The sequence below is a fragment of the Xiphias gladius genome, chromosome 12, assembly GCF_016859285.1.
Source record: "Xiphias gladius isolate SHS-SW01 ecotype Sanya breed wild chromosome 12, ASM1685928v1, whole genome shotgun sequence".
Taxonomy (NCBI): domain Eukaryota; kingdom Metazoa; phylum Chordata; class Actinopteri; order Istiophoriformes; family Xiphiidae; genus Xiphias; species Xiphias gladius.
The window spans coordinates 6,465,700-6,477,947 of NC_053411.1; the positions used below are offsets into that span (position 1 = coordinate 6,465,700).

Genomic DNA, 12,248 nt, shown 5'->3' on the forward strand with positions numbered 1-12,248 from the left:
TTTGTCTTTAACATCTTTATTCATCTTTTTTCATTATTTTTCTTTGTACTGAAATTCATACTCTGTGTCTTCTGGACCTCTTTCTTGAACGGCTTCCGTCATCTAACTCAAACAAAAATCACCAAAAATGATTTCATGTTGTACAATCCACCTGGCGGACATTCCTATTGGCTTCACCAGGGTGCCATTCAACAGTTGTGGTCCTACACTGTGTGAGGAAGTTCCCTTTTAACCACATATTCCCGGTCTCTACTGCACGGTTGAAGAACACACTTGAGTACTTGATAAGCTGAAAATTCTAAAAGCTGCATGGATGGACAGAAGTGCTTTCACCTGTCTAAATGCAAATACAAGTGCACAAGTGTCTACTTAACCCTTGGAGCATAATACACAAGACATTGTCACTGTTTATACCACAAATGAACAGTTGTATGAAAAGGATTGATGTTATAATTACAAAGATTGTTCCCTTGTGACAACACTGCCTCCAAATTTTCAAGCCAAGCTGGCTGAGTGTAAGAAAAATTGACTTCATTATTTATGAATACTGTTAATTAGAATCTGGGTTTCCTGAAAATCATCGTCACATATACAACTTTTTTCCTTTTGGTTCACAACATAACGGAGATTATACTTGCACCAAGGGGTGAAAGCCAGACCCCAACAGAAATCAATGGTTAAATAGAAGAACTTCCTCAAAAAATTCAACCTACGAAGAGAAGAACAGCAAGGAGGCCATACTGTTGGCCACATGTCCCATACTGCTTTAATCTGACTGGCTGTGACAATAATGTCTCCTCATGTTTCCTCCTACAAACAGGACTGAATGGACACCACAGGCTACTGTATCCAGTAGAGACACAAAACGCCTCATCCTCAAAAACATGAAGAAAAAAAAAAAAAAAAAAAAAAAAAAAAAAAGAGGAGGAGAGGCTATTTGAAAACCTGATTTGAATATGGACACTTGATCTGATGCTGGACAAACCAAGTTGTTCCGGCAGATAGAGGCAGTGGCTGTGTTCCAGACCAAACACTCCCCTGTAACAAGGTTGTTCAGTATGTGTCATGAATCCATACTGAACCAAAGACTGAAACGGTCAACACAAAAATGACCATAACTGAGTTTTTTAAGGTTCAAAAAGCTCTGACCTTCCTTCTATAATATAAGATTTTTTTTCTGCTCAACTCAACTCGATGCATGATAAGGGAACTCACACCTCTGTTCATATAAAGCTGGACAAAAGATAAACATGGACTTCCACATAAATTGGAAAAAATAATAATTCATCCATGATTACACCTGTCCATGTCTGTTGTGATCTCGCAAGTGTGTAGGGAGGGTGGGGTCTGTATTTGGTTTGGAACGGAGCCGCTGCGGATACAAATAAAGACCCGCATCTCTAGATGCACAAGAGCTGTGATGTCACAGAGCTTATGACATCGTAGGAGCAAACGTTAACGGGTCTGATTGACCGTGATGACTCTACAGAGCAGCGGCAGACACCCATCAAGTCCCCTGAAATGTTAGTCGTTCTTTAGCCTCACTGTCATGGGAACCCTCAACTTAATGCAAGGCGATGTTTTTCATTTCGACAAGCACGCAAATTAACAAGTATGTGAAGTCATTTTAAGTTTATTAGATGTTTGGGATTTGAATTTTTGTCCTGGCATCGCTCCTTGGTAGCTGCCTCAGTTCGAAAGCGGACTTCAATGAGATCTGCATACTCTGCAAAAATCAACAGTGTCATCCGAAATGCAATGATGAGCTAGCGCCCGCAGTAGGGCGGTGCTGGTATTACACCCCTCCCCCACCCGTTCCCAATGTCCCTCAGTTTACAAGAAACAAACAGGAAATAAAAAGATTAAAGAAACAAAGAAAAGAGGAAGAAAGAGCAATCCCCCCACCCCCCGACTGGGCCTGCCAGCACGCCACTGACTTCAAGTGTGTATAGGTGTGTGTGTGTCTGCATGCGTGTATGTGTGAAGATCAGTGTGTGCGCGGTCATTGCCGCCAGAGTCTCTGAGAACATGTGAGGACTGGTGTGTGTGTGTGTGTGTGTGTGTCTGTGTTTGTGTGCGCGTGGAGGCTCCATGGGGGTGAGGGGGACTCCTAGTATTTCTTCCCCGGGACAAACTCCTTCGCTTCAGGATTCAAGATGCTCTTCCTCTGCAGAAAAAGACATTAATACAGAAGAGTAAGAACATATTCCTTTTAACCTACTCTTGTTTATAATCAATTTCTAAGTGAGTTTAGAAAAAACAACACAAAACAATCTGTTTTGAAATTATATGTATCTGTGCCTCACCGCCACTTCCTCCAGGTTGCTGTGGTGATCGCTGACGGACAGGCTGTTGAGCTGCTGCTGCAGCTGCCCCACCCCCTGGTTGTTGAGGTCACGCGAAGGGATGAACCAATCCTGGTCTTCTTCCTCCAGCATTTCCTGGAAGCAGCGCTCTAAGAATTCCTGCTCCAAAAGCTCCTCTTCCACCTGGGAGATGATGAGCGAGAGAAAAAAAAAAAAAGACGAGTGAGTGCAAATGGGGGGTGGACAGAAGAGCCAGTAGTGAAGGACAAAACAAAGGGAGTGTGGTCTCAAGTGTCCACGATGTGCTTCATGTTCTATAATACATGTAGAATGAGTACACACCTGTCTGTTATACTCCTCCTCATTCTCCATCCACATATACTCAGCGAATGGGTTGGCGTCACTGCCCTCTCCTGCGTGCCCATTGGCAACCGGCTCCTTTCCCTCTTTGCCCGGAGCGCCGCCTCCCGGTGTCTTGGCCACCTCTGGACCACTCATTTCAGCCGGCTCTGCACCAGAGGAAAGTTACACAAGTTTTATTGTTGTCAAAAACAAACACAACAAACTTCAGCTCAAAGCGTCATCGTTGTATACTTACAAGGCCATGCTGAAAACATTTTTGAAATGAGACAACTGACTCCTAAAACCAAATTAAACAACACGCGTACTTCATTTTCTTCCATTCTTGAAGCCAGATAATGTTGGCTCATCTCCTATAGATTAGCCCACAGCTGCATCTTATTGGCTGTTAAATTTACATTATCTCATCAGTATCAAGGCTCTAACATTTCAGCCCATGATCCAAATTAAACAAATTAGCAGCGTCCCAATTACAGTTTAGCTACAGCTGGAAAACTGCTCCCACGGGTTGAGAAGTCTTCAGGGTAGTACTCCTCAAAACAATAAAAACACCAAACAACACTTTGCCATATCTCATGATCTGAATAAGAAACAGACTGAAAACTGCAACAGCAGCTGGGACTGATCCTGATCTGCGCAAAAATACGAGTCTCCAAAACTACTCTGTGACATCTAAATATCTTCTTACTGCAAGCACCTAAATTAGTCTGAAGGCTTAACAGAGTCGTTGGCTTTTTACGCTCACAATCAATAGTTTTTCAGGATGGTGAACTGCTATGCTGCAGGTAATAGGCCAGTGTTTTATATTAAACCACAAAAAAAAAAAAAACACACACACACACACACACACACACACACACACACACACACACACACACACACACACACACACACACACACACACACACACACACACACACACACACACACACACACACACACACACACACACACACACACACACACACACACACACACACACACACACACACACACACACACACACACCCAAAAAGACTAAATGGAAAAATGAAGACATACAGCACCATTCACGGGCAACAAACACCCAAAGTGCCAAATCAGTTATCTTGTAAAGAATAAAGAAACAATACGTTACAACTTCATTTCCCTACCAAGCTTAGTGTTGAAGGAAAACAATCCAGTCAAATGAAATTTAAATCCAAGCAGTAAATACATTTCAAAGAAATGTAGAAAAGACTATAGTTACGACAGTAAATCAGGCCAGAGAAAGACTTACATAGCTACTTTAGTCTCGGGAATTACAAACAAGTATTTTTCTTTTGATATGTCAAAACATGCTCTGCACAAAAACAGTCGTGTGACATGACATAAAACATAGACCACTTCTGATTAATAATTGGTCTTTCAGCCAATCACACTACTTCTTAACAGCTGTGCCAATCAGTGATGGACTGCAAATATTCCAACGAATAGAAAAAGGAGATATTCAGACTGGCTTCTCCAAGTCAGAAAATAATTTTTCATCGGAGAGGTTAAGTGTGAATGTATGAACACACACAGTTACAAATCTGTAGCCAAAATGCAGATGTGCCTTTTAAAGTTGGATTTGCAGTAAAGGAGATCACGAAAACCTGTTAATGTCATGTTAAATGTTGAGCATTAAATTCTTCAGCACAGTTACAGATTCAAACAACCTTTATTTCCATTTTCTAAAGGGATTTATAAGGTTACATTTGATCTAACATACATGTGAAAAAATTGAGTGCTGCCCAATCTAAGAAGCAATAGTTTTATAAACATCACTGCATCAGCTTATCAATTTCCTGGTTATAATAATCCTGTCAACATGACATTAAAAAAAAAAAACCTTTGAATTCTTTAATGTTATCTAAGATAACTTGATTATTCTGCCCTGATAAAAAATGGGACCAAATCTACTACAAGCATAACTGTGCTGTAGAGCTACAACAGTCAGGCAATTGACAGGAAATTATTCATCATCAATTCATCTTTTCAGTCATTCCTCACGCAAAAATGCCAAATTGATTGTGGGGATTTGGTTCTTTTCTTTGTCATATATAACAGTAAATTCACTCTCTTTATATTTTTGACTATAAGCCCTTAACAAGCAAATAAAATTATCATGGTCTTGAAGAAACTGTAGATGGAAGTTTTTCAGTTTTTTTTTTTTTGGGGGGGGGGGTGTTCAGAGTTAAAAGTGAAGAGCCAGACAATTTGGAAAAGAAATTTTAAAAGAATTAATGGAGCCCCATTGCTGTCTCCCCCTGACATCCATAAGGGAGAGGACTGGAGAGACGTTGGCAATGAGAACAAGAACTTACTTCAGATTTTCTTTCCACTATAAACTCTTTGCTCAGTGCATCTCAAGAGTCACACACAAACAAGAAGAATATGACCAACCAATGTGATGTGAGCAGAAGCACAGAAGTTTGTCTGGTTATTTTTACAGCGGCCCAGTGTTGGCTGCACATGATTTAAATCAAGGCAAGCAGAGTGAGTCATCGTACGTAGCAGTGCTGCATGTTGCAATTTAGAGACTGCAGGTGTAACTAAAACGCACACACCACTAACACACACACACACACACACACCTGTCCTCCTCCTTTCAGATGGCTGCAAGACCTACTAAAAAGCAGGAAACCATTTCATACATTGAAAAATGAAAAACAAAGTAAAAAAAAAAAAAAAAAGATCAGTAGAGATACTTGACTGGACCTCTTGCTCCAGAGGCATTATTGTAGTACTTTTGATATTGATCTTTATGTGGCAGTTGGTTAGAAAGTAATTTTGAGAGTGTTCGCGTTACTGGGTGAAACTCTACTTGCTGCACATTTCAACTGGCACTCTGGTGAAACGACTTAATTATCTGTCAAGTACAAGGAGCCAGCTTCATTTACATGTCAGTAACTTCCATCTTATTGTGCTTCTTCTCCCATCTCCCACCGTGCACATTGCATTGGGTGTAAAAATAGCAAATGGACAGATATCTCAAGGTCAGAAAAACACAAACACTTATCGCTGCTTGAGCTTGTCTTTGCGCCAATATGACGACAAGGAGTCCATAACGTTTCCTGGCTCTCCAACGGCAGCAGCTGTAGCCTCTGGAAATTGGGGAGCAGGAGTGTGAATCTCTTAATTGACCAGGGATCTGTGTAAAGGCAGTGAAAAAGAGGATGCTCCACACCTACAAATCAAAGTTGCCTTTGTCCAAACACTTCCTTGTTCCTTCAGTCGGACAGCCCCTGGCTACACATGACCTTTCCATTTGTATTTAAGAATCTGATGCTAAAGATTGGACAAGCTCACACAGCTGTACATCCACACCCGGCCTCAAAACACTGCATCTATGCTGTCTGAATTACTTGGCCTACACCTCTGTCATTCTTTTGCGCTGCTTGTGCAAAAGATTGTAGCTAGATGTCATCCCCCAACACAAGTACCTCCAATTATAATGCAACACGTTACTACCAGTATATCTGATGTTGAAGATCCAGCTTAGCAACTTCTGAAGCTTCACCGTCACTTTTTCACAAGTGTAACTGCAGACAATATGACAGTCCACCTACCACAGACACAGGGTTGTCATACAGTACGAGAGTCCTGCTAATACAGAGAGAAACCCCAGTAACACAAACAATCTTAGTAGGGAATTAAATGCGGGTAAAATGATAAACTTCAGCTCAACGATCAGTTAAGTGATAAAGATTTTACTGCTCTTTCTGCCTCACAAAAACTATGCGTAGATGCAGTCTAACAAATTTAATACTTCCATAAAGAAGTATCATATATTTAATTAAGAAAAAAGACAGCAATTAGACAGTATCTAGTGTCTTTCCCATTTCTGCTGCACAGACACAGGACTACCGCTATAATGGGACATGCCCCCTATAATGACATAATCCTCAGACTGCCAGCCAGCTCCAACAGACTTGTCATGACTCAACTGCGGCCCTGCACTGGATACGAGGGTGGGGGGGTTTAAAACGATGATCTCAACCTCGCCATGCACACAGCTCCAGGGTCAGCCTAATGCAGACACACACTGTTAAAATGTTTGATTTGCAAGGACTGACTTCCATCCCCAAACTCGCAGAAACTTCACCCATGTAATGACCCAATTTCCAGATTCAGGACATGTTACGTTATGTTACTTTGACGCCGTTCCTGCTGTCTCCATCACGGTCAGTGTGATAAAAATCAACATATCCAGGCAGAGTTTGGCAGACTGCTGTTCACTGATTGCAGTGACAGTACGGGCAGGCTGTCCTTCAAAGGAGTTCAGATAAACATGGATAATCTAAAGTAGGTTAGTAGACTAAGAAGAGGTGTGTCTGTATCTGTGGGCAAAGTTAAAGCTGTCTAATTATTCACTGCAGTGATTTATACAAGATTTCAGCTTTAAAAAAAGACAAATAACAGAGGGGGAGAGAAGATTTTACAAGTGAATACAGGCTGGCCTAAATTTAATTCAGCACTATCTGAGCAAGGTGCCAATATATTCAAAGTGTGTGAAGCCTGGCATTTGAGTGTGTGCCAGGGTGTCCACATTAATTCTTACTGCAGTCTATAAAGTGTTACAAAACAACAGACTTCTAACCCCACTTGTTTACTGAACACTTGTCAAACAAATGCACAGCACTCAAGATGTGTTGCATTTAATTTCAATATGTCAGGCATGCAGGTAAGGAAAAAAAAAAAAAAAAAAACGCAGAAAACAATGAACTTTACCCAAGATGTCTGTCAGCACATTAGAAATGCAATGGTGGTTAGAGCTAAGGTAAAAGTACCCAACAGACTTCTGGTTTCAACTCCACAAAAGCTGCTTTGCTTTGGATTTATATCATTTTATATTTGAATGTGCTTTAGGTTTTGGACTGATGGTCAACAAAACAAGCAACTTGAAAGACATCAGCTCAGGCTCTAAGAAGTTGGGACAGGCAATTGCCAGTATTTTCTGACACTTTATAAACTTTACATTCCTTAGTTAAAAAATAATCAATAGGAAAAAAATAAACATTAGCTGTATCTCTTGATGACATTTTTCTTCAAAACTAAGAAATGTCATGTGAATCTCAATCCTAAAATCAATTTCCTACAGTTGTCAAGAGTCACTGAAAACATGTCTCTGCTCAGACGACACAGAAGTGCATGACGGGTGAACTGGTACAATAACAAAAAGTAGAGACAGTGAGCACTGTGCCATTTTGTACTGCATGAAGCACTTAACGTGTCCATGTTGCATAACCATGTGTTGGTCACCATGTAATATTTAGTTAGCGGAGCTTAGCTCGGCCCATCCTCCATGCCTGCAAGCAGAGTGTGATTTGATCCGATTCGATGAGAACAGTGGAAAGGTAAAACGCTGTTCTGCAGCAGGGCTACACAGAAAATGTCAAAATTATGAGAAAACTTGTGTGAACAATTGCCTTATGTTGTAAGCTGAAACAGTTGCACTGGAATGTGGCATTCGGAAATTGGGCTGATTAGTTTTTAACTATTTTCTGTTTAGTTATGTGCTAAATTCTAAACTCAGCAACATTTTAGACAAATGAATAATAGTTTCTTTTAATGCATGCACTGGTATACTGTAATAGTGATTTTTTATTTTTTGGTATTGAACTGTTGATTGGACAATTCTGACATCATCATCGTCTTGGGCTCTTTTGTCACATTCAACAGACAAGAAAATTCACTGACAAATAATTCTTAGTTGAATTCCCATGAACAAAAGTTAATAAATGTTAACGGACATTTCTCCAAGTCACCTCATTCGCCCCAGTTGTAAACTGCTTTATTTATAGCTTAAATTAGCGAAATAACAAAATAGGCTTAAGTACTAATAGCATAAATAGTAGTTTAAAAAAGGTCGAAATATGAAGTTCCACGCATTAATATGTCGGGTTAGTCTGCTGGTGACTCTGTTGTTGTACTCATTTGACAAAATTTTAGAGAAACCCAAGATACTTCGTGTACCTGCCTGTGAAGAAAAACTTCAAAATCTCAAAACACAGAGACCCAATCTGCCGAGCGACAACAGCTGGAGAACACGGCCGAGTAAAGACAGGTTTGTGCAACTCCGCCAACTGTGCATAAAACGATGCTTTAACATTCACAGAATAAACCGCTTCATAATAGGTTATGTTATGCAACAGTTAGTGTACTGTGTGTAATGGGAGCGTCGTCGTGGCTTTCAGCCCGCTAACGTCTCCGCACGGCTAACAGGCTAAACCAGGTGTCCGGGCCTACCTGGAAAGTTGGTAAATGGATTGGACGGGTTTAGCCGCGCTAATGCTAAGTGGCTAGTTTACAGTGGCTGCATATATAGACACACATAGCTGTCAATGTACGGGCCTAAGGTGAAAGCTATCCCAGCAACAACAAAGGGTAGAGGACTGGATGGCTGGAAACAGTTATTTTCATCAATGTCGTAAAGTGCACTTGCGTGAAAATGTCTTAAATGCAAACACTGTACCGAATGAAAAAGACAGGGTGAACTACTGCGACACGTAAACGATGCACCGAGGTCAAACTCCGTTCCCGTTCGGATGCTTGAGGCCAAACAAAGTCGGCTGCTCCGCTATCAGCTAGCACGCTGCTACAGCATGGCAGCATCACTGAAGCAGGTCAACAAAACAAGCCTCGGCTCCGGGGATTACAACACCTTTACACACACACAAGACAAACCGTTTAAATTCAAGGTTTCCGGGGTTAAAGTTACCTGGCATTGTGATCTCGGTGTTCGCTTCAAAGTGCAACGTTACACAAAGTTATTGCAACTAGACCGTGAAGAGTGCGTGTTCGTCGTTTCTCCAGCGGGGATTTCTCCGTGCTGCGATGCAACGTAGCTCAAGTCAGCTAAATCCTGTTAGCCACCTTGCTAACGTTAGAACCTGGTCACGTGGTCTGTTGCTGCATTCAAAACCTTTCAAGAATGTGGGATTTACAATCAAGTTTCACACGAACGCAATGGAAGCGTAAAAATCAATGTTTAAAATGCCTGTGAGAAGTGGCTCTTTTCTAAGTGTTTACAATGGATTTCAATCATTTGTCAGACTGACCATGCATTTATCCGCTTGCAGCTTTTTTGTAAGAAATCATCTGCACTCTGGTGAAAATGGAGTAAAATGTGATTAGGGCTGATAATTTATTCAATATCTTTGTTTATTACCTTTAAGTGGAATCCGAATGTTAGGATATAATCTTATTGTTATCATTCTACACATTTCTGATACCCCAATTAATGGTTTTGAACAAACTCTAATTAAAAACTAATAGAATTTTGATGTTCAAGTTTTTGTTTCACAGATATAATCAAAGACTTTGGTCTCATGTAATCCATAACAGTAGAATACACTTAACGTCTTATCATATCACAATCTATACTGGAAAATATACTAATTCATATTGTGTTAATTATTTCCACAATATCAATCAGCCCGAGTTCAGATGTTTGAATTCATCTGAATATTGGTATATTTGGGCAAGCGACAATATTCAGAACATGCTGATTTCCATTTGCAGATTGACCAGCATTAACACTGACAAATATTAGTATGTAGCTTTGCAGATGGACAGCTCATGTGGAGAGCAAATGAAAAACTAACCGACCCGAGGTTCCTCCAGAAAAAAAAAAAAAATGTTGTGTTTATTGTGCCGAAAACTATTTGCAGTGATGCGCAGAAACAGATGTAGTCCAGATATGCAAGCGGCTACACAACATCATCTGGTTAAATCCCATCACAGTTTTTCCTTTCCTATTGCCCTCAGGGGCTGATGGTGCATGACTTGATGATGGATTCCAAAACTAAACAAGATCCAGCTCTGATGCAGTCTGAGCAGAAAAACACTGTAAATCACTGACCCTCTTTCCTCGGCTGTCCATTCAGATGAAAAAGAGCAGGGCTTTTTTATGTTGAGAAAAATGGAGCAAATGTGGTTTGGGTTTTGTTTTTGTTCCCATCCTATGTAATCAACAGCAAATCTCACAACAGAAATAAACACTGTCAGGCTCGGAGTGGCACCACCATAAATAGATAACTTGTTTCTTTCTCCTCTGGTCAGAAGTTCCAGTAGTAAATGTCCTTAGTTGTTCTAACTGTGTGACATACAGGAGTTGACAGAGTGGTTGCCTAGCAGAAAAACGAGACATGAGCCTGGTGCTTTCACCTATAAAAAGGTTTCTTACAATAAGCCAAGAAAAGTGATTGTTGCATTCTCGAAGCCAACACAGCACGTCCAGCATGAGCCACACACTTAGAATTTGCAGCTTTACATTGAAGAAGAGACTGATGTGAATACCTTTAAGTCAGGAGTTTATTCTGTAATGAAGGTCATAAACAGATACACCCTTAAAGAACTGATGTGACTGTTCATTCAGTCATGACATGTGAAAGTAACTACATACATAAATACAGATAGAAACGCCTGCAACTACAGTTATTTTCATTATTGATTAATCAGACAATTATTGTTTTACTTAACTGATGGATCAATTTTAGCCTGTAAAAATGTCATAAAATAGTGAAAAATGCCCATCGCAATTTCCTAAAGCTCAAGGTAATGTCTTCAAGTTGCTTGTTTTGTCCAACCGACAGCCCCAAGCCCCAAAACATTCCATTTTCAGAGCAGCATATCTGCACATTTGACAACTGAAACCAGTTAGCATTGGCATTTTGGCTGGATAATGACTTAAACAATAAATCAGTTAACAAAATTGTTACAAATAAAATTTCTTTCAAACAACAAATCCAGTGGAGTTGACTCTCAGTCCTAATTCAACCTTTAATTTAAAATAAATACTACTAGGTAGCTTTTACATTTTCGGACATCTAAAAGCTATATAAATGCAACAATCTGAAAAAGAAGCATCACTTTTTGCTTGAACTCTTTGCTGCTCACAATCATGTGCAACTTTATGACAAGACCAAGGGGTCGCAGGTGGACATAGGATCGTTTAACGGGTCACAAGCCAAAAAGGATGGGAACAAATGATCCAGGCTAATCAAATAATCGATCAATCGTTTAGTAATCGTCGAAGTAAGGCAGAGCCTCGAAAGTCGGGGCTCACAGTGGGCACGTGAATGCAGCATGACAACAAACATCCCTCTAGCTCCGGCCCACCGACACTACACTCCTTTACCCTCTTCCAAAACACAAATGCCTGCGTGGCTTCGGAAATAAAAGCATCGCTGTCGATGAATTACAAATAATCCAACAAGTCAGACTTTGATTGACTTTTACGAGGAGGACTAAATTGTTGTTAACGACGAACAACAGGATATTAAATGATAAGGTCTGATGTTCAAGTCAGTGTGTACATAACCCATATAGCTATATGACTGATCCAAGTAAAGATAGAAATCCAGCATTTGAAGACTGCGTATTTGCAATAACTGGACGGTTCTCCAGTGGTGTAGTCTATCACAATACAACTATTTCTGAAGTATGAGACGACTCTCAAGTTTCACCATCTTTTCGGAATCTTCGTAATACTTTTTTTTCCATCTTTTCCAATTTATAATTGAGGGCTTAAGTGGGGCAACTAGGCAACTAACGTTAGCCTCCGTGAAATGGACGCTA

The 12,248-nt window shown here is 40.3% G+C and overlaps 2 protein-coding genes across 5 annotated transcripts in view; one reads left to right on the top strand and one right to left on the bottom strand.

Annotated features, from left to right (window-relative positions):
- The window catches only part of paip2b (poly(A) binding protein interacting protein 2B), a 12,624-nt gene continuing 376 nt past the window's right edge, over window positions 1–12,248 (bottom strand). Inside the window, exons 1-4 of one of the 2 annotated variants that reach the window (XM_040141220.1) lie at window positions 9,388–9,563; window positions 2,649–2,815; window positions 2,307–2,489; window positions 1–2,167 (exon numbers count right to left, since the gene is read on the bottom strand). In XM_040141220.1, the coding sequence (XP_039997154.1) occupies window positions 2,111–2,167; window positions 2,307–2,489; window positions 2,649–2,815; window positions 9,388–9,394 (414 nt within the window). In that variant the 5' untranslated portion in view covers window positions 9,395–9,563 and the 3' untranslated portion in view covers window positions 1–2,110. Of the gene's footprint in view, window positions 2,168–2,306; window positions 2,490–2,648; window positions 2,816–9,387; window positions 9,564–12,248 lie in introns of those variants that run through there. The other variant, XM_040141221.1, reaches the window with a different exon arrangement.
- Window positions 8,608–12,248, top strand: part of hspa12b (heat shock protein 12B) — a 27,727-nt gene continuing 24,086 nt past the window's right edge. For 2 of the 3 annotated variants that reach the window (XM_040141213.1, XM_040141216.1), the window contains exon 1: window positions 8,608–8,733. The gene's annotated coding sequence lies outside the window, so the exon portion shown is untranslated. Of the gene's footprint in view, window positions 8,734–11,849; window positions 11,962–12,248 lie in introns of those variants that run through there. The other variant, XM_040141215.1, reaches the window with a different exon arrangement.